This window comes from Poecilia reticulata, chromosome 18 (assembly GCF_904066995.2).
Source record: "Poecilia reticulata chromosome 18, P_reticulata-male-v2, whole genome shotgun sequence".
NCBI classification, from domain to species: Eukaryota; Metazoa; Chordata; class Actinopteri; order Cyprinodontiformes; family Poeciliidae; genus Poecilia; species Poecilia reticulata.
The window spans coordinates 23,851,623-23,878,204 of NC_088847.1; the positions used below are offsets into that span (position 1 = coordinate 23,851,623).

General features: G+C 37.4%; 3 protein-coding genes across 3 annotated transcripts; 1 reads left to right on the forward strand and 2 right to left on the reverse strand.

Moving 5' to 3' along the window:
• Nucleotides 1-1,719: 1,719 nt before the first annotated feature.
• On the reverse strand, nucleotides 1,720-16,424 carry LOC108166969 (uncharacterized). The gene is made up of 2 exons (XM_081599370.1): nucleotides 16,158-16,424; nucleotides 1,720-4,904 (listed from the first exon to the last, which is right to left on the reverse strand). Exons 1-2 carry the CDS (start codon nucleotides 16,219-16,221, stop codon nucleotides 2,641-2,643), a joined length of 2,328 nt encoding a protein of 775 aa, XP_081455496.1. The 5' UTR covers nucleotides 16,222-16,424; the 3' UTR covers nucleotides 1,720-2,640.
• A 206-nt stretch (nucleotides 16,425-16,630) lies between these two features.
• On the forward strand, nucleotides 16,631-21,353 carry LOC103481299 (uncharacterized). Its single transcript, XM_081599371.1, has 3 exons — nucleotides 16,631-16,760; nucleotides 16,838-16,936; nucleotides 19,160-21,353. Exons 2-3 carry the CDS (start codon nucleotides 16,873-16,875, stop codon nucleotides 20,899-20,901), a joined length of 1,806 nt encoding a protein of 601 aa, XP_081455497.1. The 5' UTR covers nucleotides 16,631-16,760; nucleotides 16,838-16,872; the 3' UTR covers nucleotides 20,902-21,353.
• A 1,351-nt stretch (nucleotides 21,354-22,704) lies between these two features.
• On the reverse strand, nucleotides 22,705-26,493 carry LOC145548621 (uncharacterized). Its single transcript, XM_081599372.1, has 7 exons — nucleotides 26,107-26,493; nucleotides 25,259-25,385; nucleotides 24,351-24,435; nucleotides 23,927-24,253; nucleotides 23,749-23,838; nucleotides 23,421-23,516; nucleotides 22,705-23,334 (listed from the first exon to the last, which is right to left on the reverse strand). Exons 3-7 carry the CDS (start codon nucleotides 24,394-24,396, stop codon nucleotides 23,249-23,251), a joined length of 645 nt encoding a protein of 214 aa, XP_081455498.1. The 5' UTR covers nucleotides 24,397-24,435; nucleotides 25,259-25,385; nucleotides 26,107-26,493; the 3' UTR covers nucleotides 22,705-23,248.
• Nucleotides 26,494-26,582: the final 89 nt, after the last annotated feature.

The following is a 26,582-nucleotide window of genomic DNA, read 5'->3' on the forward strand; positions in this document are numbered from 1 at the left end:
ACACGCTTTTTTGTTACTGGAAACCATATTCAAACATCTATCAAAGCTACATTTATAAACAATTGTATTTTTTAAGTATGTTTTTAATACGTAGTTCAGCATATTTAAATATGCTTAGTGGCTATAACAATGGAATAGGAATGGAATATTCTGATATCGATGTATGATGAGCATATTACAAAGCACAGAGCCGTTCATTATTTTATTTATTTATTTATAATTTATTATAATAATACATATTTATATAACTATACAAACACAAATAAATAATGATTAATACTGAATAATATATATTGGATACATGTTTATATGTATGTATATATATATATGTGTGTATGTATATATGTATATATATATATATATATATATATGTGTTTTTTTCAGCCGACGAGTTCTAGCTTCAGAGATTGAGTCCAAAATCCGATGTGAGATTCATCCATGCTGCAGTGAATCCGTCTCTCTTTAAAGATATCTCCCTCTTCTTCCTCACATCGTCTTTATGAAACTTTCAAAACAATAACGGAAGATTTGGGATGTATCTTACTAGTGAAAGAATTACATAATAATAGTCTTTACCACCTGTGTAAACTTTGCTGGTGAATATAATAGCACATAAGTTTTATAATATCTGTTACATTGTTTCATTTCTAATATAGGTTCTTGTGTCAGATAATCTAAGTCAATGTTGGAGAATAATTTATTTTTTTTAGATTTACGGAATCTCAGTTAGCCTTCATAGCGGTGCTGAACCTGTATTACACCAAGCACTGTAGCTAATGTTACCTTGTATCTCGCCAGTGGACATAAGTAATATAATGATAATATACAATAATATGTCCATCTTATGTGTGAAATGTTGTATGTGGAGCCCTCACATCAATAGTCCATCGATCAGAACAACAATATCCCTCAGTGCTGAGGCATCTTCTGCTGTTTTGATTGAGCAAAGTAGGAGGGACTACTGCTCCAAGATGGCCGCTGTATATCCTGTGCCGGAGCAGCCAATGCGGGGTCTACTCTTATATTATGTCTATGACAGCCTTGTGACCAATCAAATGTGAGAATATGGGACCGTACCATTATGTGAAAACATACAGAGGGAAAAAACACAACAGTAAGGTTAGTCCATCCCCTCATCAATAGACACTGGTGAGGAGCAGTGTGTTACAAAAATCCATGAATATATCCAACACCTGGAATAAAAGCAGCATCTAGCTGAATATTGAATATATATGATGATGTATCATTTATGGGTATGCTTGGTAGATGTGCTTGCAGTGCTTTGTTTTTGTTAAAAATGTAAAAGTTTGAATAAAATATTGTACAAAAGGAAGGACGTTTGCTTTTTTAACAGAATACATAAAATTAAGGAAGTATAAGGCTTTTCACATAGGGAGCAAAGAATTAAAAAAATATCATACAAGACGGTCCTATTTATCCAACTATATTAATTTACGGGGCTGCAGATGATCATAAGTAAAGAGACGGCTCTCTGAAAAGGGAAAACCGCCTGAAAGATTCCCTTGAAATATTTGAATATTTAATCATATTCTGAGGAATTTTAAGAGCAAGAGCAAAAGAGAAGTAAAACTAGTTTAAACAGATGTTAGAGAGAAATTATAATTTATAAAGAAAATGGAAGAGACAAGAAGTAGGTACTGGTCGACCTTTTACATGGATCCCATCCTCTACTAAACTGAAAAAAGAAAAAGACCATCATTAAGGTAAACAAACTTTATTATCCAAGAATTATATAGAAACAGCTTTTTGCTACAAACATTTCAACGTGAAATTTAAGCTACATCAACAAAACGTTTTCTAATATTCTAAATAATAAAAACCTTCTCAAACAAATACCCACATGAAAAAAGACAAATGGATAAAAAAATAACTTTTCAGCTTAGAGTAAATTCAACAAGAATAAAGGCAATGCAGATGTTTTAACAAAAGAGGGAAACATCTCAGGTTTCATCATAACGTAGAAAAACAGAGCTGCATTGTTCCCATCATAAAATCAACTGTTTTTCCCACCTAAATCAGAAACTCAAGAGAAAATAAACAAAATATATTACATAATTTAAAAAAAAAAAATCTCAACGGGCATTTAATTTGTAACACCAAACATTCATCTTCTAAGCAAAAGTATTTAAGTAGAACAAATAACCCTAAAATAGAAGACAGACAATAAAATCAAACCTTGATAAGTCTAAACCTGAAAGCAATCAAATCCACTGTTCCACTAAGGTGAAACTAATACAATTAACTTCACTTGGGAAAAAAACATTTTAAAAATGCATGCGTAACTTCTTAAAACACTTCTCATCTCACGTAAGACCCTTTCAAATGGAAAGACAAAAATAACAGGCCAAAGTATTATGGCTATTTGAAATGCTATTTTCTCCAAGCTGCTACATTGTAAGAATGTTATCCAGCCGTAATTACTCTGCTTTCAAACGGCTAGTTTCTGAGAATCATGTCACACTTGTATGGATTTTCATATGAACATTTAACATGCACTGTTGAAGGAAACTTTTTCCATGTTTCACACGAGAAAGGCTTCACACTTGTATGAGCCGTCTTGTGATAATCTAAAGCTGCTTTATTATGGCTTTTTCGCAAGTACCGCATGAGAAAGGCTTTTCACATGTTATGTTTCCTCATGTGATAAGATAAACCTTTTCTGGTCTTGTAATTCTTTCTACAGGACTTACATGAGTAAGGCTTCTCATCTGTATGAGTCCTCATGTGAACAGTTAACATGTATTTTAGACGGAAACCTTTTCCACAGGTTCCACATAAGAAAGGTTTCACACCTGTATGAACCATCATGTGAGAATCTAAAGATGATTTATATAGGAAACATTTTCCGCAAGTACCACATGAGAAACGCTTTTCATCTGTATGAGTTTTCATGTGAGAAGTTAAATTGCTTTTTGTGTAGAAACTTTTCCCACAGGTCCCACATGAGAAAGGCTTCTCATCTGTATGAGTTTTCATGTGAGAAGTTAAACTGCTATATGTGTAGAAACTTTTCAAACAGGTCCCACATGAGAAAGGCTTCTCATCTCTATGAGTTAGTATGTGAGAAGTTAAACAGTATTTTTGAGCAAAACTTTTTCCACAGGTCCCACATGAGAAAGGCTTCTCATCTCTATGAGTTGGTATGTGAGAAGTTAAACAGTATTTTTGAGCAAAACTTTTTCCACAGGTCCCACATGAGAAAGGCCTCTCACCTGTATGAGCTCTCATGTGAGAACATAAACCTGATTTACTAATGAAGCTTTGTCCACAAGTCTCACATGAGAAAGGCTTCTCACCTGTATGAGTCCTTATGTGACGAGTTAAATGCCCTTTTTGAGAGAAACCTTTTCCACAGATCCCACATGAGAAAGGCTTCTCTGCTGTATGAGTCCTCGAGTGAAGAGTTAATTGGCTGTTATTATGGAAACCTTTTCCACAGGTCTCACATGAGAAAGGCTTTTCACCTGTATGTGTCCTCATGTGACAAGACAAACCATCTCTGGTCTTGTAATTCTTTCCACAAGACTTGCATGAGTAAGGCTTCTCATCTGTATGAGTCCTCATGTGACAAGTTAAATTGCTTTTTTGAAAGAAACGTTTTCCACAAGTCCTACATGAGAAAGGTTTCTCACCTGTATGGGTCCTTATGTGAGTAGTTAATATACTACATCGAGAGAAACCTTTTCCACAGGTCCCACATGAATAAGGCTTCTCACCTGTATGAGTCCTTAAGTGAAAAGTTAATAGTCCTCTTTGAGAGAAACCTTTTCCACAGGTCCCACATGAGTAAGGCTTCTCACCTGTATGAGTCCTTAAGTGAATAGTTAATTGACCTCTTTGAGAGAAACCTTTTCCACAGGTCCCACATGAGAAAGGCTTCTTACCCGAATGAGTTCTCATGTGAATAAGTAGCAGATATTTGTGTGTGAAATGTTTTCCACAGTTCATACATGAGGAAGGCTTCTCACATGTGTGAATCCTTGCATGCTTTTGTAATAGAGATTTGTCTTTGAAACTTCTTCCACAAGTCACACAGGAGAAAGGTCTCTCATCTGTGTGAATCCTCATGTGACCCAGTAAATTAGATTTGCGTACAAAACCTTTTCCACAAGTCACACACAAGAATGGCTTCTCACCTGTGTGAATCGTCATGTGATCAAGTAAAGAACGTTTACATTGGAAACTTTTTCCACATGTCACACATGGGAAAGGCTTCCAACCTGCGTGAATCCTCATGTGAACAACTAAAATAGATTTGGTTATGAAACTTTTTCCACATGTCACACATGAGAAAGGCTTCTCACCAGAGTGAACTTTCATATGATAAATTAATCCAGTCTTGTGGCCATAACCTTTTCCACAAGTTGAACATGTGAAAGTTTTTTTGCCCATGTGAGTTCTCATGTGTGTTGTCAATAAACTTGCTTGATTAAAGGATTCATCACAAATTTTACATGAATATAATGTTTGGTCTGGGTGAACTTTCTTGTGTATTTTGTGTTTTGAACTCTCAATTGTGCTTTTCACCCGTTTGGTTTTCTGACATATTTCATTTATTTTCTGCTTGTCATTTCTTTTTCTTGGGTCTTCAGAATTTCTTCCTTCCTGATCCTGGCTCTCAGGAGAGTCATGAGAGATGAGCTGGTTCCTCTGTGGTTCCGTCTCATTGTGGATTGTTTGCACATTAGAGGGATTCACCAAAATGTCATCAGTCTCCAGTTTCAGCACAAGCTGCTCTTCATCTTTACTGATGCAGAGGCGCTGCTTCTTCACTTTGAACTTTTTTTGTTCTTTTTCCTCTTGATCTAAAGTGCAGTTCCCCTTTTGGTTGCTGAGCTCATCGACAACCCCGTCCTCTTTACGCACACAGCATTGTGGGAGATCTGTACAAAAAGACATAAGAAAAGCTTTTAATGATCAAACAATGAATCATTTTCTTTAACCATTAATGCATCTAAAAACTGTATGAAAATTAACCAATGTGGTTCTTCTGACCAGAAAAGTAAATGTCATTCTGGCATCTAGCAAATAGAAATAATTTTAGTAATTCAAAGCTAAGGATGGATTTAACAACAGACTGAGAAAAAAAACTCAGGGTTTCCTCCACTGTATGATAAGCCTGACAGGCCACCAGACTTTTCTTACACATCCACCAAGCTAAAGTAAGGTAAGGTCATTTTATTTATATAGCACATTTTCAGCAACAAGGCTTTACATGAACAAAGTGCTTTACATGAAAAGGAAGGAAAGGAAAAGAAAGAAAGAAAGAAAGAAAGAAAGAAAGAAAGAAAGAAAGAAAGAAAGAAAGAAAGAAAGAAAGAAAGAAAGAAAGAAAGAAAGAAAGAAAGAAAGAAAGAAAGAAAGAAAGAAAGAAAGAAAGAAAGAAAGAAAGAAAGAAAGAAAGAAAGAAAGAAAGAAAGAAAGAAAGAAAGAAAGAAAAAGAAAGAAAGAAAGAAAGAAAGAAAGAAAGAAAGAAAGAAAGAAAGAAAGAAAGAAAGAAAGAAAGAAAGAAAGAAAGAAAGAAAGAAAGAAAGAAAGAAAGAAAGAAAGAAAGAAAGAAAGAAAGAGAGAAAGAAAGAAAGAAAGAAAGAAAGAAAGAAAGAAAGAAAGAAAGAAAGAAAGAAAGAAAGAAAGAAAGAAAGAAAGAAAGAAAGAAGAAAGAAAGAAAGAAAGAAAGAAAGAAAAAAGAAAGAAAGAAAGAAAGAAAGAAAGAAAGAAAGAAAGAAAGAAAGAAAGAAAGAAAGAAAGAAAGAAAGAAAGAAAGAAAGAAAGAAAGAAAGAAAGAAAGAAAGAAAGAAAGAAAGAAAGAAAGAAAGAAAGAAAGAAAGAAAGAAAGAAAGAAAGAAAGAAAGAAAGAAATCCAATACTGATCTAAAGTATGTAAGCTAGGAGCTCCTGTTCAGGATTGCTAAATTTCCTCTGGTCTAATTCCATTTCTGGGTTGAGAGAACAAGAGTCTGAAAAATAGTCTAACAATGTTGATCCAGAAGTTTCCTCTGGGCTTCTGGTCTCTGCATCTAAATAGTGAGTACTCAACACTTTCTGATAAGCTAAGCTAAAGAGAGACTAATTCCTTTTCTGGGTTAAAAGTGAGTACTTCACAATTCTAAATCCTTTTCTAACTTAAAAGTAATAAACTAAGTTGATTCTGATTCCATTTCTGGACTGTATAATATTGATCTAAATAGTGCACAATTTCTAATATTACTAATAAACTAAAATAATTCTTTTCTGGGTTAAATAGGGGCAAAACAAAGACATGAGTGAAGGCGGCGACATCAAGGGGCCATAAAACCAGGTGGCTCAGCCTCCCGGCAAAGTCCGATAGAATACCGGAGGGGATGAGGAGGGAAAGCGCGTTATGTTTACATATCTTCAAGGAGATTAGAGATATGCAGTCCTTCCAAGGCGACACGGGGAAAGCCAATTCAGAAACAGAATGTCTTAGGTCGGGAAGATTATGAATTTCAATCTTCCCTAAATTCTCTCTGATACATCTCAGTTCCCAATCATCCAAATTAGTTTGGTCGTTCCACTGAGCCGAAACTAGCAACTTCTCCTAGATCGATTCCAACTCCTTAGTGAGTTTTGGAGTCCTCGTCTCTTTCCACGTCACTAACAGTCTAAGTGTTTGCCAGTTCGGTCAAGTCCATCACAAATTTGTCGATAATCCAGTATTGGAGCCAATTATGTGTACTTTTGTTTTCGGTCACTAGATGGCGCTGTCAGCTCCAATATATAAATCAAGGGGTGACAGGTAGCTGTCAGGTGTTGAACCCGGAAGGGCATAAAAGTTTTTGACCGCTATGGCGGAGTCATTGTTATCATTGTTGCCATGTACTATCAAATAAATGGATATGTTTCACCAACGTTTATCTGTCTGGACCAAGTGTGGAGTTTGGACCATTACAAGATCGGGGATTGATTTTACACGCGATCAACAGGTACAATGTTAGCCGCGAAGCGCGTCATAAAGCAGCAACGGGTCAACGCTTAAGCCAGTGCAGGTTGAACTGGCGTCTACACTGTCAAAAACTTGTCCCTTTTTGGACTCTAATAAACTCGGATGTCTTTGAGCAAAGTGATGGAAACTATGTGGAGCAGCTGAGACCGTTTGGACTGTGAGGAGATGTCGTTTGGTAAATGGACGCTACGGAATTAACAAAAAAAAAAAAAACCCATCAAGCTGCGAAGTCGGCAGAAGAAGGATCGGATGGACGCGGTGGCAGACAATTTGTGATTGAAAGGACGTAACGCATCGGACCAGACTGCGGCAGCGATGGATCGGAAGGACGCCGTGGCAGATGGGCGCTGATTGAGGAGGATCAGATCGCTGGTGTTTGAAGGTCGTTGTGGATTTGAACATGGAATGTCAACTGGCGCCCAACGAGGTATGTGTAGCGCTACACCTTTTCATGGCCATTACTCTTTATTGTGTGCACACATTAAAACCAATGCATTGGTAATTGAGGCGTTTAAATTATAATATTGGGCATTGCCTCTTTGCGTTTGAGGCTCATTTAATAGCTTTTGCGCGTTCGTCTTTCAAGTGGATTTTGACACTATGGAAATGGACGAAAAAACAGAGACCGAGCAAATGGCTGTCGGTGGGGAAACTCAAAAACGTACTGTTAAATTAACAGAAAAGGCCTTGGCTGAAAAACTTGAAACATTACAAAAAGAACGAAAATCAAAATTAAACAAAATGGGTAGTATAAGACATGAAATTCATAATTCAATGTCTAAAGGTGAAAAAACAAAGGTTTTAAGTGCGCTTGATATGTTGATTAAGTTGTGTGATGATGCCAAATGTTTGCATGAGTCTTTTCTGGGGTTTTTGCCGCATGATGAAAAAGAAAATCATGAGGTATGGTTTAAAGCAAAAATGATTCCTAATAATGAATGTATTTCTAGTGTAAATAAGTGGCTCTCTCAAACTGCAATTAGCAAAATTGATGATGGTGATGATGGTAAAGATGATGGTGTAAATCCCACAGACAGTGTGTCAAATGTTGGCAGTGAACATTCACAAATGAGTGTTAAATCCAGCATCACTTCATCTGTAAAGTTAAAGGCAGCAGCTAAAAGGGCCTCCGTTTTGGCTCGTGTGAAAGCTGTTAAAGAAAGACATGCTATTGAAGAAGAGGAGGAGAAACTGAGGAAAAGAAAAGAAATGCTCGCACTGGAAACTGAGTTGGCTGAATCTGATTTGCAAATGGAAATGTATAATTTAAATCTGGATTCAAACTCAATGAGCTCATTTTATAAAAGGAAACCAAAGGCAAAGGGATTAAAGCAAAGTTTGGACCCCTCTGTGAAAGAGTTTCTTCCTAAATTTGATATGGAAAATCCAACAACTCAACAGGACGATGTAAACCAGACTACACAAAGAAATGAATTAAAAATGGCACCAAAGGAAAATAAACCTATGGATGTGAGACCGAAGAGAACCGTAGCAACAACCCAGCACCCTGTGGGGGTCAACAGAAGGCCAGTGGAACCCAAGTACAATCAAAAGAGCATTTTAAACACGAGAATATAACCCAACCATCAAACAGTTTACAATTGCCTGGAGAGCTTCTCACCATCATGAGCAGACAAACTGAAATCACAGCAGCCTTGGTAAAGCAGCAACAGAGCATGACTCTCCCACCACGGGACATTCCTATTTTTGATGGAGATCCTCTGCAGTATAGAGCCTTTATTAAAGCCTTCGAACAAGGAGTTGAAACCAAAGCAACCAATGCGGACTGTCTGTACTACCTGGAACAATTTACTAAAGGTCAACCTCGTGAGCTGGTGCGCAGTTGTCAGCATATGAATCCAGATTATGGCTACACTGTAGCAAGAACTTTACTGCAGGAACATTTTGGAAACCCTTACAAAGCTGCAACTGCATATATTAACAAGGCTTTGTCTTGGCCAACAATAAGAACTGAGGACATTAGGGCATTACAGAGTTACTCTTTATTTTTGCGTGGCTGCTGTAATGTAATGGAAGAGCTCGAGTATGTTCAGGAGCTGAATATGCCCGTAAATATGAGGGCAATCCTTGCTAAACTGCCATATAAGTTACGAGAGTGTTGGAGAAATAAAGCTTATGATATAATGGAGACAACTGGATACCGGGCAGGATTTAGTGATTTGGTTGCATTCATTGAGCGACATGTTAAGATTTTGTCAGATCCTTTTTTTGGAGAATTACAAGATTACAGCTTCAGCACATCATCCATCAGTCGTCAACGGCAACAATTTGGGATTAAGACCAAGGGAAATGTAGTGGCCAGCACTGTAACAACTGTGAGTGCTTCAGGAGAAGTTGATCAGCAACATGCTGCAGCTATAGGAAGTGATGGCTGTTGTGCTTGTTGTTCAGAAGCTCACCTACTAGAAGACTGCAATCAATTTAAAAGAAAACTTCACAAGGACAAAGTATTTCTGTTAAGAAGAAAAGGATTGTGTTTTGGCTGTCTGCAGTGGGGTCACATCAGCAGGAATTGTGAAGCGCGATCAACTTGTGAAATTTGTAATGAAAGTCATCCAACTGTGCTACATATAAGAAGAGGGACAACTTCTGCTGAGTCTGGAATATCAGAGCTCCCATCAATTGTGAATGCAACATGTGGCCATACAGGGGCCGGTAAGGACCGTGGAAGCCTATCTGTGCTCCCTGTAAAGGTTAAAGCAATGAAAGGACAATGTGCCATCCAAACATATGCCTTCTTGGATCCAGGAAGCACTGGAACATTTTGCTCTGAAAGGCTGATGCACCAACTAAAGCTCACTGGAAAGCAAACACAAGTCCTTCTTCGAACAATGGGCCAATCTAAAATAAGTCCAGCATTTTCTCTGTGTAATCTTGAGGTGGCTGGTTTGGAGAGTAATACATTTTATCCTCTGCCAGAAATTATCACACAGAGACAAATGCCTGTGACCAAAGACGACATGATAACATCTGAGGATCTAATAAAGTGGCCATATTTGTCCAGGGTTCACATGCCATCCATAAATGCTGAGGTTGATCTGTTAATTGGTACCAATGCTCCAAAGTTATTGGAACCATGGGAAGTCATCAACAGTCAGAACGATGGTCCATATGCTGTCAGAACTGTACTTGGCTGGGTGGTAAATGGGCCCTTGGATAGCAACGGTGCTCAAGATGTTTCATCTGTAACAGCGAACAGAATCTCAGTGAGTAAGCTGGAAGAACTTCTCAAACGCCAGTATGACCATGATTTCTGTGAAGGAACAACTGATAAGCAAGAAATGTCCAGAGACGACCAAAAGTTTCTCAATATTATGGAAACATCTGCAGCAATACAGGATGGAAAGTATTGTTTGAACCTGCCATTTAAAAGAACGGATGTCTGTTTACCAAATAACTTGGCAGTAGCCAAACAGAGATTACAAAGTCTCAGGAAAAGATTCAAGTTTAATCAGAACTTTCATCAGGAGTATGTGGAGTATATGAATATACATCTGGAAAAATCGATGTTCTGGACTGATAGCACATCTGTGTTAAAATATATCAACAATGAAGACAGACGATTTCACACGTTTGTGGCAAATAGAATTGCAACTATTAGAAATTTGTCTGAACCTATTCAGTGGAATCATGTCAGCACAAAAGAAAATTCAGCTGATTATGTATCTCGTGGACTGAAAATTTCAGACTTTCTGAAAACCAGAAAGTGGCTTGATGGACCAGAATTCTTGTGGAAAGAAGAAGAAAGGTGGCCTAAAGGGGTGATTGATGTAGAATTGGACGTCGGTGACAAAGAAGTTAAGAAGGAGACTGCAGTTCACATCATTGGCCTTGATACTCCTGCACCTACTGACCAGCTTATTGCACATTTCTCAGATTGGAGAAGACTTAAAAGAGCAGTGGCTTGGTACCTAAGGCTGAAGTGTGTCTTAAAGGAAAATTGTAAAGAAAGAAAACGGCTGAAACCTTTAATGGACAAGAACCAAGTTGTGCATCAGATGAACACAAGAGGGTGCCAAAGGACTACTGATGACTCAAAAAGTGGAAATTTGTCATTGACAGAGCTCCAAAGTGCAGAGTTCTTTATTATTTTGTACTGTCAGCAGCAAAAATTCCAGCATGAGATTGAAGCTCTGTCACATAACTCTAAAGTAAGCCGTACAAGCTCTATCTACATGTTGGATCCAGTTTTGGAAAGTAACATTTTAAGAGTTGGAGGCCGACTTCATAGAAGTGCAATGCCAGAGGAAGTGAAACATCCGATAATTCTGGCCAAAGAGCAACACATCTCCAAGTTAATCCTCAGGCATTTTCATCAAGCTCTTGGACATGCAGGACGGACACACACACTGTCAGCTGTAAGAAAAAGGTTCTGGATTACGAAAGGAAATTCTGCTGTGAGAAAAGTCATTGGTGAGTGCAGCATCTGCAGGCGATACAACAGCCAACCCTTAACGCAAAAAATGGCTGACTTACCTGTTGCAAGGATTCTCCCAGACCATCCCCCCTTTTTTAATACTGGGGTTGATTATTTTGGGCCTTTCGAAGTTAAAAGGGGAAGAACACGCTGCAAGAGATATGGTGTTTTGTTTACCTGCCTGGCAAGCCGAGCCATTCATTTGGAGATTGCAGCCACACTTGACGCAGATTCTTGCATCAATGCCTTGAGGAGATTTATCAGCAGAAGAGGTCAAGTTAAACAGCTATGGTCTGATAATGGAACAAACTTTGTCGGTGCTGAGAGAGAACTGAAAGAAGCACTTGCTGATTTAGACCAGCACGCAATAAAGTTATTTTTGGCACAGGTGGAAATTAACTGGATTTTTAATCCACCTGCTGCTTCCCATTTTGGTGGTGTTTGGGAGCGAATGATTCGTCTGGTGAGAAGAGTACTCAACTCAGTGCTGCGACAGCAAACTCTTGATGATGAAGGGCTAAATACAGTAATGTGTGAAGCAGAAGCCATCTTGAACAGTCGCCCTATTACAACCCTTTCAGATGATCCAAATGATCTGGAGCCACTTACCCCCGATCATCTGCTCTTACTCCGGAAAGCCTTCGTTTCCCCCTGGAATATTCAAGCCAGAGGATCAGTATGCAAGGAGACGATGGAAACAGGTGCAATACCTGGCTGACCTGTTTTGGAAGAGATGGGTTCGAGAATATTTACCTTTGCTTCAAAAAGGGCAGAAATGGAATGAGAAGAGGAAAGGTCTCGCTGTTGGAGAAATTGTGGTCATCATGGATCCTTCCACACCTCGAGGATCCTGGCTTCTTGGAAAGGTTTTGGAAGTGTTTCCAGACAGTCATGGTTTTGTGAGATCAGTGAAGTTAAAAACTAAGTCCAATATTATTGAGAGACCAATTTCAAAACTTTGCATGGTGTATGGTATTTAAATTAACGAGTTAATGTCACATTTGTGTCACATATTGTCTCTTGTATTATTATTGTTTTGGAATTGGCATATTTATTTATTATGCCAATTAGGGGCCGGTGTATTGGAGCCAATTATGTGTACTTTTGTTTTCGGTCACTAGATGGCGCTGTCAGCTCCAATATATAAATCAAGGGGTGACAGGTAGCTGTCAGGTGTTGAACCCGGAAGGGCATAAAAGTTTTTGACCGCTATGGCGGAGTCATTGTTATCATTGTTGCCATGTACTATCAAATAAATGGATATGTTTCACCAACGTTTATCTGTCTGGACCAAGTGTGGAGTTTGGACCATTACAAGATCGGGGATTGATTTTACACGCGATCAACAGGTACAATGTTAGCCGCGAAGCGCGTCATAAAGCAGCAACGGGTCAACGCTTAAGCCAGTGCAGGTTGAACTGGCGTCTACATCCAGGAATCCACAAGCTCCAAACAGCAGAAATTCTGTTATGAATAAATGCAGGGTGAATCCCGCCAGGACAAGAGGGCTCTCCTGTGCCCAGACTTCTTGTCAAAATTTTTATCGATTGCATTGAGAGATTGGTTGACCAGATCCATAATTTGTAGATTTGGATGATGTGCAAAGAAAGGCTCCAAAAATATGGAAAAAGTCAGGACAAAAACAGAGCAAACAGGGCAGGCATGGGCAGGAAGGGAGCAGAGGAAAAAAGCGTCCACCTTCTTCAAGAGCGGACGCATTTACTTATTTATTCAAGGTTTTTGTAAATCGGTAACGGTGACAATAAGGATGGGTTAAAACAGGGGTGTCAAACTCATTTCGGTTTAGGGGCATTGTGGGCTGTTGGTTAACTGTCCTAGGCGTTGCCAATTTTCTGCAGGAATTCTTCAGGAATTTTTCTGCAGGCTATATTTTATTATTTAGTGCAGTCTGTTCAGGCCAGATAATTGTGTTGTGCAACATTTAGAGATGTGCCGATCAGGTTTTTTTCTGCCGATACCGATCAACCCCTGAGGGCTGATCGTCGATACCGATCACATAATTATTATTATTATTTTTATCATAAACACCACCGGTTACATTATGTGGAAAAAGGAACCATGAATTCACCTTAATTTAGACACAAACTTGTTTTTAATAACGTTTTCCAAGAAGAAAACTAAACAAAACAGGCATTCTGCAAATTATACTGCTATCGGTAATACTGTCTTTAACAGACTGATAACATATGGAGGCTCTGAAGAGGCTAAATAATGCAAAGAGCCAAAATAAAACCTCTCAACAATGCCAAAAAAATTCAAGTATAAAACTTAACATTCAAAGGCAAATACAGGTTCCATTACAATAAACAATCCTGAGTTACTGAATGAAAACTTCCTGACAGCATGGCGGCTAGCTGATTACTGCTAGTTCTGAGTGGCTGTTTCTGACTGAGCGGAGTAATTATGCAGAGCAGGGAGGAGATCGATTATTTTTTTTAGAGATTATCTGTCTTATGTTAGGACAGCGAAAGTTTTAATACGTATGTAAAATTTATTTTTTTAGGTTAGATGCTGCAGCTTTAAGAACCAATGATCGCCGATCACCGATCATGCACTTTTTTCACGAAAATCGGCCCGATTATGATTGGTGACCGATTGATCGGCACACTTTTAGCAACATTCTCACTTCCACCTATGAGTAGTTGATTAATTCTAAGTGATATACCACTCTATCTAATAGGATTCTTATTTATGCATGTCAGCATAGGGATATTTTTAACAATTGCTCAAAGAAAAATAGACAAGTTCCACACAATAATTGTTTTCCTGTATTTAATGACATCAAACTCATCTGCTACATAAAATATTAGTTTTCAGTAAAGTAACTCTGGTGTGAGGGCCCTCTGGTGTTGGAAACATGTACTACAGACACACTTGAATTTCAAAAAGACATGTTGGTCTTTACTGCGACAGACTGGCGACCTGTCCAGGGTGTACCACGCCTCTCGCCTGGAACGTTAGCTGGAGATCGGCACCAGCACCTCCCGACCCCACTAAGGGACAAGGGTGTATAGAAAATGGATGGATGGATGTTGGTCTTTACTTGCTTCATGTAAAGAACTCTGGGTTCTTGGGTTGGGTTTGGTTTCTGTGCTATTCTGTTCCTCTTCAGTTTTATCAGTTCATTTTATTTCAGCCCTTCTTAGTCATCCTAGTTTCATTAATTTATGTTATTTTACTATTTTGGCTAAATGAGTCTTATTTCCGTTTTCCTTTAATGCAATTCATCAGTGTTTCTAGTTATGTTTATTTCTCAGTTATTTTAACTACTCTAGTTTAATTAGGTTTTATGTCATTAGGTCTAGTTATTCTGCTGTATCAGAATTATTTTCTGTTCCCCTGTATTCTCTCCCTTGTTCTCCTGTGTCACTTTCTCTTCCCCAGTCCTCAGCCTGGTTCCTGCCCAACTACTCACACCTGCTGTCAGTTCCCTCATTAGTCCAGATTTGTTGTTCCCACTATTAACCTCCAAGTATTTCTGCTCCTGAATTTCACCCACTAATCGATGGGGTTGTAGTGATACAATAATCTCACAATACGATACAATACACAATATTCTGCTCATGATACGATATATATTTCCATATTCTGCCAACGATACAATTCAATACACTTTTGCGATTTTCTGAAATATTTTAGAGGGACAGAGTGATTTTGGTGACATTTTGTGACTGTTATAGAGTTGGATTAAATTAATTTAACTGAAAACTGATTAAAAGCACCAACTACACAATACCTGGCTCTGGTTGGACATAGACACAAACTTAAAGTTGACAGCTGGACAAAATGAATTAAAGAAGTGGTGAGAAAACGTGTTTCTTTTAATTGAAACAGTACAAACTGTAGCTTACATGCATTTGTAAAGTAAATACCTTTTTAACCTTGACATTTAACATCTGAAGGAATCACTCTAAGCCTGATGACCTAATCACTCTCCCGGCGAAGCAAGCAGTGAGTGAGCAAGGTGACAGTTGGAAGTTACGATACTTGCGGATGAATATCGATTTTTTTCTAGTTAAGAAAATATCGATATATATATCGCAGAATTGATATTACACAGCCCTACTAATCGATGGATCATATCTACTCTAGTTAATCCTTTGTGCTTATCCATATTTTCCTCATATCTCACAAGAATTAATTAAATACACAGGACAGACCAACAGTGATAACAGAATACATAAAATCAGCAAAAAAACTAACAAAAAAAAAAACCCTAGTTGGTCTCTGGTGAATTAGTGTTGTCTGTTATGGCAATTCTCCTTTTGGGTGATTCGAGTTTAAATTAAGTCGATAAGACAAGTACAGAGGGGACCTTGCTAATTTTACGAAAAACACCATCTATTACTGAGACGGCAAAAATTACCGCGCTTATTTTGGTCATTGAATGTAATTTTGAACGTCATCACGCATAAAAAGCATAGGATGACCAGAATAAACGCTGTAATTTTCGGCTTTCAGGAGGTAGTCTTACAACAGCGTTTTCAATGAATTTATAAGCTTCATAAGCAGTTTTTATATGCATTTATAAACCGGCATTTTTGTGTGTCTCTTTAGTCAAATTGGCTATATATGGCCCACGTGGCTATCCACATTTCATTGCTAATTTAAAACCGCCTCCCGCGTTGTTTGCTTTTAGTTGTCTCGCGTATTTCGTCCAGGTTTTGTCCGCTTTGGTACTTCATATCAGTAAAAAGTTAAGGTTTTTCGTACCTATTCGGCGTAAAATGATCACTGGTGTCCTGGCGGAATCCAGCAGAACGCATTTATCATCCATCTCTTCGTCGGACTTGACGTTACATTCTTTCACCTCTGTGAATGTTTCTTCAGCAGGAGTTACCTGCCCGTTGGTAAAAGAAGCTGAACGGGTTTCACCCACTAAAATCTCTCAAATATTTACGTATAACACCAAACCGTTCTTCAAACTACCGTCCTACAGCAGAAAAGCTAACGCTACAAACTGTCATTTGTCTTTATCTTCCGTGTGTGTCACTGTTGCTCGGATTTTTGGTTCCGCTTTGATTTTTCCGCTTCGTTCCTTCACTTTCAATATTCAGTGATATTGAATATTGTAATAAAATAAATTTGAATTTTATTGAAAGTTTGGTTGTTAGTGGAGTTTTAGAAAATTGCTTCTTTTAGTAGTTTGTATAATTTTTTAAATTGTATACTTAGTCACGTGGTACGGCCCACTCGCGCGGTTTCAAACGTCACATCCTGCTCCAGCAACAGAAGCTTCAAATCCACAAAAATCCTCCTGGTTTACTCGACACTCGCCCCGAAGCCTCGGCACAGAAAACACATCGCTAGTTTTAGGTAAATATGTGAGTATTTGCAGTAAAATGTCTTCAGTTTATCAACGAGCTGTTAACTCCTGCTGAAATATAATTCAGAGTTTAAAGAAATCAACGTGAAGTCCGAGGAAAAGATGGAGGATCATCGCAGACCGCTGGATTTTACCAGGATACCGAAGATCATCTTACACCGGATAGGTACGAAACGCCTTCACGTTTTACTGACGATATGAGGCACGAAAGCGGAGAAAAGTTGGAGGAAAAACACGAGAAAAATTAAAGGAAACAATGTGTGAGACACGAATTAGGATGAATGTTTTACAGAATTAAATTAACTGATAAACACGACAGAAACGGAGCACTGGTTGGACTACGAGAGGGCAGGTCGATTAAAAAAATATATTGTTAAATACTTTTATTATTCCATAAAGTCCATCAGCGTTTGCTGGGGCAGGCATTTATATTATTAAATGGACTTTAAAAAGTCAATTTTTAAATGGACCAGACAAAATATGTCTATTTTGTCTGGTCAAAATAGACAAATAGATTTTATGTATTTTGTTCTGTGTCCTTGAGCATCAAGAAGGATGCCTATAAATAAAATATGCTATTTTTTTAAATATTCTATTAATGTTTCAGACAGTAATTCACTGTATATTTCTTGAAATAAAACATAGTAAATTTGATGTCATTTTTTCTCTTCAGAATTTCTTTGAAGATATTTTAAATACATATTTTGTATAGTCAGCGTAGAGATAAATCTAGTCATAAACTAGGGCTGTTGTTAACAAATATTATTGTAAACAAATATAAAACAAAGAATATTATTTATAGTTGGATTGTTACCATAGCTACAATCTGATGCTGTGAGTTTAATCTTTGAGTTTGGATTTTAGGTTGTCCAGTTAAACTGCTCCCCTGTCTCAGATTAAATGTAATACAGAATCTGTTTTAGCAGCAAGAGCGGCCCCTAAATCAGATTCTGTTTAAGACCTGTTAAGGAAATGAATAAGTCTTACCTAAGGTGAAACACTGAGTCAATGAAGAACACATCAAAATGCATTTTGATTATTATTTTATTATAAATTAGGCAAAGAATATAGCAATGGGGTAGTCCAGGGAAGTGAGGAAAAGGGCATCGCTTTCAATATCCACCAGCTCTCTTACAGAGATGGGAGAAAAAGGGAGAATCCCACCAGTTTCAGTTTACTGTGATCCTGATGGTTCAAACCCAGTTCAGAAATACCCTTTATTATGCGTTTCCAGCAAACTGCCTCCAGCATGAAGGGTGCTTTATAGCTTTGATTGAAATAAAACAAAGTTTTTACATAACAGGCCTCATACAGCCTTGGACCAGCCCTGCATGATGACATAAATCTGCTGCATTGTGCAGAAATGCGCAACAAATGAGAGATTTAATTAAATTCTCCTAATGTGGTTTTAGCAGCTCTTCCATTTGGTGTCTGTCGAGTTTTTTTAATAGAAACTGTTTTGGTTGCCCGAGCTTCATGGGATGAGTTTTTCAGAATCCGATCTCCACTCGGCCGTGCGCACAAACTATGGTTCAATCAATCAATCAATCAAATTTTATTTGTATAGCACATTTCAGCACCAAGGCATTTCAAAGTGCTTCACATAATTAAAATAAAAACAGCATGTGACTGTGAATAAACAGTTAGACAAATATTTTTTTAAAGAAAAAGAAAAAGGTTAAAAAAGATAAAAACATTAAAAACATCAAAGACATCAAAACCTGTAATTTAGCCAAAACAGTTGGGTTTTAAGTTGAGATTTAAAGGCACCCAGTGTTTCAGTTGTTTTACAGTTTTCTAAGCAAGTTGACCAAGCATTTGATATGATTTGATCCATGGTGTAACTGGAAAAATAATAACATAAAATGACTATGAAGAGAGTGCAAAGCTCCACAACGTTAGTAGTTAACTCTGTGCGATTCGCACTGAGGTAAACGTAGAGCAACAGAGCAGGAGGTAGAAGGGCTGTGATTGGTGGAAGTTTACATGCATCAACTATAAACTCATCTTTTAGGAATAATTCTGCTCCACCAGTGAAACGCTCATGACAACAGAGACGTTTGCAGTGCTGTTTATTAACAATGGAAAAAATAAAATATATATATTTTTTTTAATTAAGAGTTAAATGTGGGATTAAAAAAAGCACAAGCAAATTTTTTTACTCATGGTCTGAAGATAAATTAAACCTGTGCTTAGAATTACTAAAATCATTCATTTGACCAGAAAACATGGTGAATGTCCATAATACATTTTGTCTGATTTTCATACATAAAAATGTGTAATTTTAGATTAATCTAAGAAAAGGTTTTTCAAATGTATCAATGAATTAAAGTGAAGTATTCATAGTTTGACTCCAAACTAAAAGTTTTTGGTTTGTGTTTTGGTCCAGATCTCTGTCAATGCCGCGTGTGTAAAGAGGACGGGGTTCACAATGAGTTCAGCAACCAGGAGGGGAACTCCACTTTAAAACGAGAGGAACCAGAACCTCTGCAGATAAAACAGGAACCAGAGGCTCTACAGATAAAACGGGAGCAAGAAGAACCAGAACATCAACTGTTCAAAGAGGAAGAGAAGCAACTCTGCATCTGTCAGGATGAAGAGCAGCTTGTGCTGAAACAGGAGACTGATGACATTTTGGTGAATCCTTCTAATGTGCAAATAATCCACAATGAAATAGAACAACAGAGGAACCAACTCATCTCTCATGACTCTGCTGAGGATGAGAACCAGGATCAGGAGAAAAGCAAATCTGAAGACCCAAGAAACAGAGATGAGAAGCAGAAACGAAATGAAATATGTCAGAAAACCAAACAACAAAAAGGTAAAACTGAGAGTTCAAAACAAAAAACACACAAGAAAGCTCATCCAGAGCAAAAATTATATTCTTGTAAAATTTGTGATAAATCCTTTAATCAGGCACGTTTGACAACACACATGAGAACTCACATGGGCAAAAAGCCCTTCACATGTTCAACTTGTGGAAAAAGTTATGACCACAAGACTGCATTAATTTATCATATGAAAGTTCACTCAGCTGAGAAACCTTTCTCTTGTGTGACCTGTGGAAAAGGTATGACAACCAAATCTAATTTAGTTCGTCACATGAGGATTCACACAGATGAGAATCTTTTCTCATGTACAAGCTGTGAAAAAAGGTATAGCAGTAAATTTTGTTTAACTCGTCACATGAGTAGTCACACAGGTCAGAAGCCTTTCTCATGTGAGTCTTGTGGAAAAGGCTTTCGATCCAATTCTGATTTACTTCTTCATATGAAGATTCACACAGGTGAGAAACCTTTCTCTTGTGTGACCTGTGGAAAAAATTTCACAACCAAATCTAATTTACTTGTTCACATGAGGACTCACACAGGTCAGAAGCCTTTCTCATGTGAGACTTGTGGCAAAAGATTCACAACCACATCTAATTTAGTTGTTCACATGAGGACTCACACAGGTCAGAAGCCTTTCTCATGTGAGACTTGTAGCAAAAGTTTCCGCTCTCAAATCAGTTTAACTCTTCACATGAGGACTCATACAAGTGAGTGGCCTTTCTCTTGTGGGATCTGTGGAAAAGGTTTCCATGAAAAAAGGTTTTTAAATGATCACAAGAGTACTCATACAGCGGAAAGGCCTTTCTCTTGTGGAACTTGTGGAAAATGTTTCCATCAAAAAGCCATTTTAACGTCTCACATGAGAACTCATACAGATGAGAAGCCATTTTCTTGTGAGACTTGCGGAAAAAAGTTCAGCCAAAAATGGCATTTAGCTTCCCACATGTGGACTCATACAAGTGAAAAGTCATTTTCTTGTGAGACTTGCGGAAAACGGTTCAGCCAAAAAAGACATTTAACTTCCCACATGTGGACTCATAGAAGTGAGAAACCATTTTCTTGTGAGTTTTGTGGAAAAAGTTTTCAACAAAGAAGATATTTAAATGATCATAAGGGGACTCATACAGGTGAAAAACCTTTCTCATGCAAGACTTGTGGAAAAAGTTTCCGTTGGCAAAGCAGTTTAACTCATCACATGAGGACTCATACTGGGAAGAAGCCTTTCTTATGTGGGACTTGTGGAAAAGGCTTCAGTTATCGGAGCAGATTAACTGATCACATGAGGACTCATACAGGATGAACAACATTATCTGACCCTCAGGCACCAAGACACTCAGTAACTTAATGTTTGGAAGCAGAGTAATTACAGCTGGGTAACATTTCTACATTATAGCAACTTGGAGAAGAAAAGCATATAAAATAGGATGTTTATCTAAAACAAACTTTCACTGTATTTTGTCAGTTTTTCATTTAAAATATTAAGTGAGATATTAAAAGCTTACAAAGTTATGCATGCATTTTTTATGTTTTTTTTTGTCTAGTGAGATATTAACTCATGAAGTAACAATGGATTTGAATGTTTTCAGATTTAGATTTGTAAAGCTGTTATTTTATCTTTGTACTTTGTTTTCCATCATTAATTTTGGTCAGAGGATGCATGTTAGCTGTTACTATATGAACTTGGGTAGGTATATTTAGATTCAAGGTTTTATTCTAAAATTGAATCTAAATAAAGACACGTATGAAGTCTGATTGTGTTTAATCTTTTATTGTTTCTACGTTACATTTTGAATGTTTCTGGATTGCAATTATATTCAGGCATGTGATTCACCCGTGGTTGTTTAAAGTTTGTATTTTATGGTTGGTGTTCTAAACAAATGTCAATAAGAAAGAATATGAATCGAAGGTTAGTTTAAATTGAAACGTTTGCGATAGAAAGCCATTGCGTAGCAGTTTTCAGAAAAGTTAAGTTCGAACCTGAAATTATAATATTAGAAATTATAACACCATATTCTTTGTTGGTGTTTTGTCATTATTGACGATCAATTATGATAAAATAAATTGCAAACACAAGCAGGAAAATTATAGAACAAGTAAATGTGATTTGGGGTGAAACACCGTTTTGCTGCCATATATTTTGATCCAGAAGTAAACTGAAGAACCAGGTTCTGACTCGCATGAATACATAGTCGTCTCATGGAGCGCCGAGTCGTACGTTAAGTCACCGCCATCGGACAGCAGGGCGATGGGAGCTCCTTAAGTCCTGGGCTGTTTGGACTTGTTTCAACCGTTTTACGAAACAAACTGGATTCATTGGCATTACCTTTATGGCAAGCCTTCTTAACATAAATTCGGTTTTGTCTGACTATCCGTAATTACATTCCAGTTATCTAAAAATACATTTTGACTATCCGGAATGGTAATTTGAGATATCTGTGTTTACATTCTGACTAGTAAGAATAATAATTCAAGATATCTTCAATTACATTTTGACTAGTCAAAGTTCCTTTCAAGATATCTCAAATGACGTCTCTGGATCTGTCATTTGACAGGACACATATATGTAATTATGATTTAAGATATAATTCTAAAATTAAAATTTTAAATATCTGATTTAGGAATGACATGGAAGCCCCTTTGTGGTGTCCAAACAGTTGCCTGCAGAATTTTATGCTTCCTGCACAAAACTGTCAGTAAATCCCACAAATTAGAAAGAGCTCGACAATGTTGGAAATGCTAAACTATAAGACTGCTTCTGATATCTGCAAAGAATTTCCTGTTTATTCATTTCCGACGAACCGAATGCACTTAAAAACAGCTTTGAAAAGCTAAAATTGCTATCAACCCATTTTCAACATGAAAGTAGTGCATTTTGAAACATCTTTTTTTGTTTTCTCTATTTTTTATTGTTTAATTAAACTTTCAAATTGCTATGTAAGTCAAGAACGTTTTGACTGGACGGAATACTAATTCAAGATATCAGTAATGTCATTCTGACTAGTCCTCCGCACACAAAACACGATACACACACTGTTGGTGACAAAAAAAACGCTGTACATTATATTCATAAGCTAAATTATGGAAAATCAGTCGATATATTAAATGTGTTTTAGCCATTTTATTGCCGGCGTACAGACAGGACGAACATGCTCTCATATAATGGCAGCCAATGCAGTTAGCGAGCGGTTGAGCAATCCCAGGTGAGGCTCGGCTCGCTACTGCCTCACCGGCTTCGCTTCCAAGCATTTGAATGGGAAAATACAAAAATCCAGCGACTTTGAAGAAAAACTAATCAGAATTGATTAAGCTAAGCAAAACATAGGTACTTTATAGTACAAACCACAGGGTGAAAATGGCAATATAAATGATTTTATTATTATATAACATTTTGCAATGATGGCAGGTGAGGCTCTGCCTCACTTGCCTACTCTGACTGCATGTCACAGATATATATGTATATATAGATTTTTTTTATTTTTTATAAGTAGAAGAAGAACATTTTCAGGATGTACAATTTGGGGGTAAATAAATACACTTGGACAGTTCCTACTCTATAAACTGATGGTAATTTGTTAGAAGAGTCTCTGAAGCCAAAAATCAAGGAAATGAAAAGATGAACATGTGGATGTGGATGGATGACGATCAGCTCAGTGGTTGATCATAAGGTTCATCTCTTCAAAATCATTCCCGTTTATTTCTATGTCCTCTAATTCATCCATATTTCCGATTAGACCTGTAGGATTGGAAACGCACGGAAGTCAACATGGACCAACAACAAAACGCAGAACAGATCCAATAAAGACAGTAAATGACACTCACCTGGGAATTGTCTTCCAAAACGTATACAAGCCGGAATTACAAGGGCAAGGCAAACAAGTGGTAGAACTACACCAACTATTTTAAGCTGTTTCTTATCTGAAATGAAACACAAAGTATTTTTTTATGTAACATCTGCTGCATATGAAATATTGCTAACAAGATGAACATTGATGCAGATGATCAAATTTTAATGAGATTAATAAAGTTTCTTGAAGTTATTGTTTTTGCAAAAAACGCTTTTGCATAAATAGGAAATTTCTTCAAATGATTGATCAGGCTGTAGCCTATACGGGGATAATCGTGGTTGCCATGGTAACGGCCAACCCACCTGGAGTAGCTCTGAGTCGAGGCTTCGGTGTGTTCAGAGACGCAGACGTGTCTCCGAGAGAGGTTTTGGTCACGTTCAGGACGAACGTTACTGTGGGAGAAAACGGTTTCATCCATGATGAAACAACAGAGATCAGGTTTAATGAGCTGCAAGCAGAGAGTGAGATCTGCTGGATTACCTGAAGTCTGCAGCTCCCATTTCCTCAACACCTGGTTGTAAGCAGCCAGGTCACAGCGGTAACTTCCAGAGTCTTCAGTCCTCAGTCTGGACAGGTGGAGTCTGAGTCGTCCTCCTCTCCCGTCACTCTGGACCCGTCCTGAAAATTGTCCATCCTGAGACTCTGGGACCTCAGCTCCGTTTATCCTTCGATACAGGACTTTAGGAGGACTCAGCAGGAGAAAACAGATCAGTTTGGTGAGGGTCGTGTTGGGCTGGGTCAGGCTGTCCCAGCCAAGGGTGAAGTTGTCGTCTTCCTCTGTTTCGTGAACAGGTGGAGGCGTTTCACCTGCAGAGAAACGTCAGCCATCTTAACCGTGTCGCCACAAGGAAGGTGTGGCACCTGCAGCAGCAACAGCAAACCCAGAGTTTGCATGAAAACTCACCCTGTACAGTGCAGGTCAGGGGAAAAAGGAGGAGGAAAAAACTCATTTTCTCAGGGTCAGAAGAACTAAAACCAAAGAGACGTTTCTGCAAAACAAAGAGGAACATTTCATGATTTTTTTTTTGTTTTTTTTTTCAAATTTCAAAGTTTAATTAAGCTGGGTAACTGTTAGAAAGTTGTCAATTGTTGGCCAATAAAAGCAGAAGCTCAAAAGTGAAAATCATTAGATAATTAACATTTCATCATGTTAAAGTCATGAAATTAACCAGAAATAATATAATATTTCACAGGCCTTTCCCACATAAAGTTCAGTTTAGCATTAACAATAAGCTCAATAACATATTGCTCAATAAAAAGAAAGTCTTTTACCTAATTTCAGTAAATTAAAGAAGTGAAAACAGTCTAAACAGAATTAAGTTTTTAAAGGTCAAAAATCGGCTTAGTTTCTGAATATTTTAATTTATTACAGTCTGTACCGTATTACTAGTTCTTATTCTCACACCTTGTGTTTTGAAAGGAGAATCTTTATTTCCAATAAACTGATGAAAACAGGAACTTATTTTATCATTGGATCTGTTGAGTCCAGTGAGGAAGGGAATGTTTATCGATGGATTAAAGAAAACACAACATGGCAGCTCAAATTATTACACCTTGCAGGATATCATTCGCTTCATTAAAGTAGATTAGAGGGAGATTAAATTTAAAAAAATTACTGTTTTGTTTGGATATTATGAAAACAACCTCACACAAAATGCAGCAACAAATAAAAACCAGAGAAGTTTCTGTCAGCATCTCATAAAGCAGGAACAAACCCAGAACGTTCGTTCTTATAGCGGCTCCAATGAAAAACTTTCTACTCTGAGTCGGAAGATGTCAGTGAAATGTTGTCAGATGTTTTGAATCCTCCACCTGCAGTTTTTCCAGGAACCTGTTGGTTTGTTTCTGTTTTCTTTAGCCGGAATCCAAGAGCTCGTCGTAACGTGATCCGAGTCGGAAAAACAGGTTTGACTGCGGCTCTTTCTCAGGGTTCATTGCTCTGAAATGACATCACAACATTTACCAACTTTAAACCTGTTTAACTTGTTTTTAATCACCGTAAGAAGGACCTTCTTTCAGCTGTTTACTCTGTGAAACCGTTTAACTGCTAATTCGGTTATTGTGAAAGAATAACAAGAGAGACAAAAATGAAACTAGTTCAATAAAAACTATGGAAGAATGAGTTATAGGAGTCACATTAACATGTTAATGATTTGACTGCATGGTTATGAATTTCTGTATTATTAACCAGAAATTATGTAATATTTCACAGGCCCTTCCCACATAAAGTTCATTTTAGCATAAACGATAAGCTCAATAACATGTTGCTCAATAAAAAGAAAGTCTTTTGCTTAATTTCTGTAATTTAAAGAAGTGAAAACAGTGTAAACAGAATTAATTTTTAAAAGTCAAAAATCAGCTTCGATGGATTAAATTGAATGCCTGTGTAAACAAATAACATTTTCATAGAGCTCTTAAAGAAAACTAAAAGCTTCTATTCTTTGTAAGCTCAATGTTATTTACAAACTTCCTTCCTAATTTTCTTTTTTAGAACATACAGAAGTAATTTCTGTTAAGATGTAGAAACATTTTTCAGTAGTTATGTCAAACAAACCTGTCTGTTAAAAATTCTATCCAGAAAAATATAATAAGGAAGCATCTGAAAAGCAACTTTATTAACTTTAAATCTATTTTAAAGTAAAAAAGTTTCAGATTCTTACTTTGTAGTCGAGTGTTGAGCTGATCCTTCTCACTGTGGTTGTTATTAATGTTTTCAGCAGGAGAGACGAACAGGCAGTGAATGAGGAAAGTCCCGTAATGAGGCGATTATCTGCATTTGTTGCATCAGATTCACTCGTGACCAGGAAGGAGCTGAGTTTCTGTCAACAACATGAAGGTTTAAGCCTCAGGTTACAAACTGGTGTTTCTGCTGTTAAGAGAATAAAATCATCAACTTCTGGCTCGTTATATTCTCTTTTGCTCCCGGATTCAATGATTCCATGCTTGGAAACAAAAGCCACACAGAGATGACAGCGTCACAATAATCAGCATTTATTCAAGACAGATGCATACTATCACCAGAAAAACACATCAGATGACATCAGAAACCTCAGAGCACAAACAACATGAAAATTTACCTGAGAAAGGAAAAAAGATGGAAACGACAGACAGACAAAAGGCAAAGACGTCTTTGGAG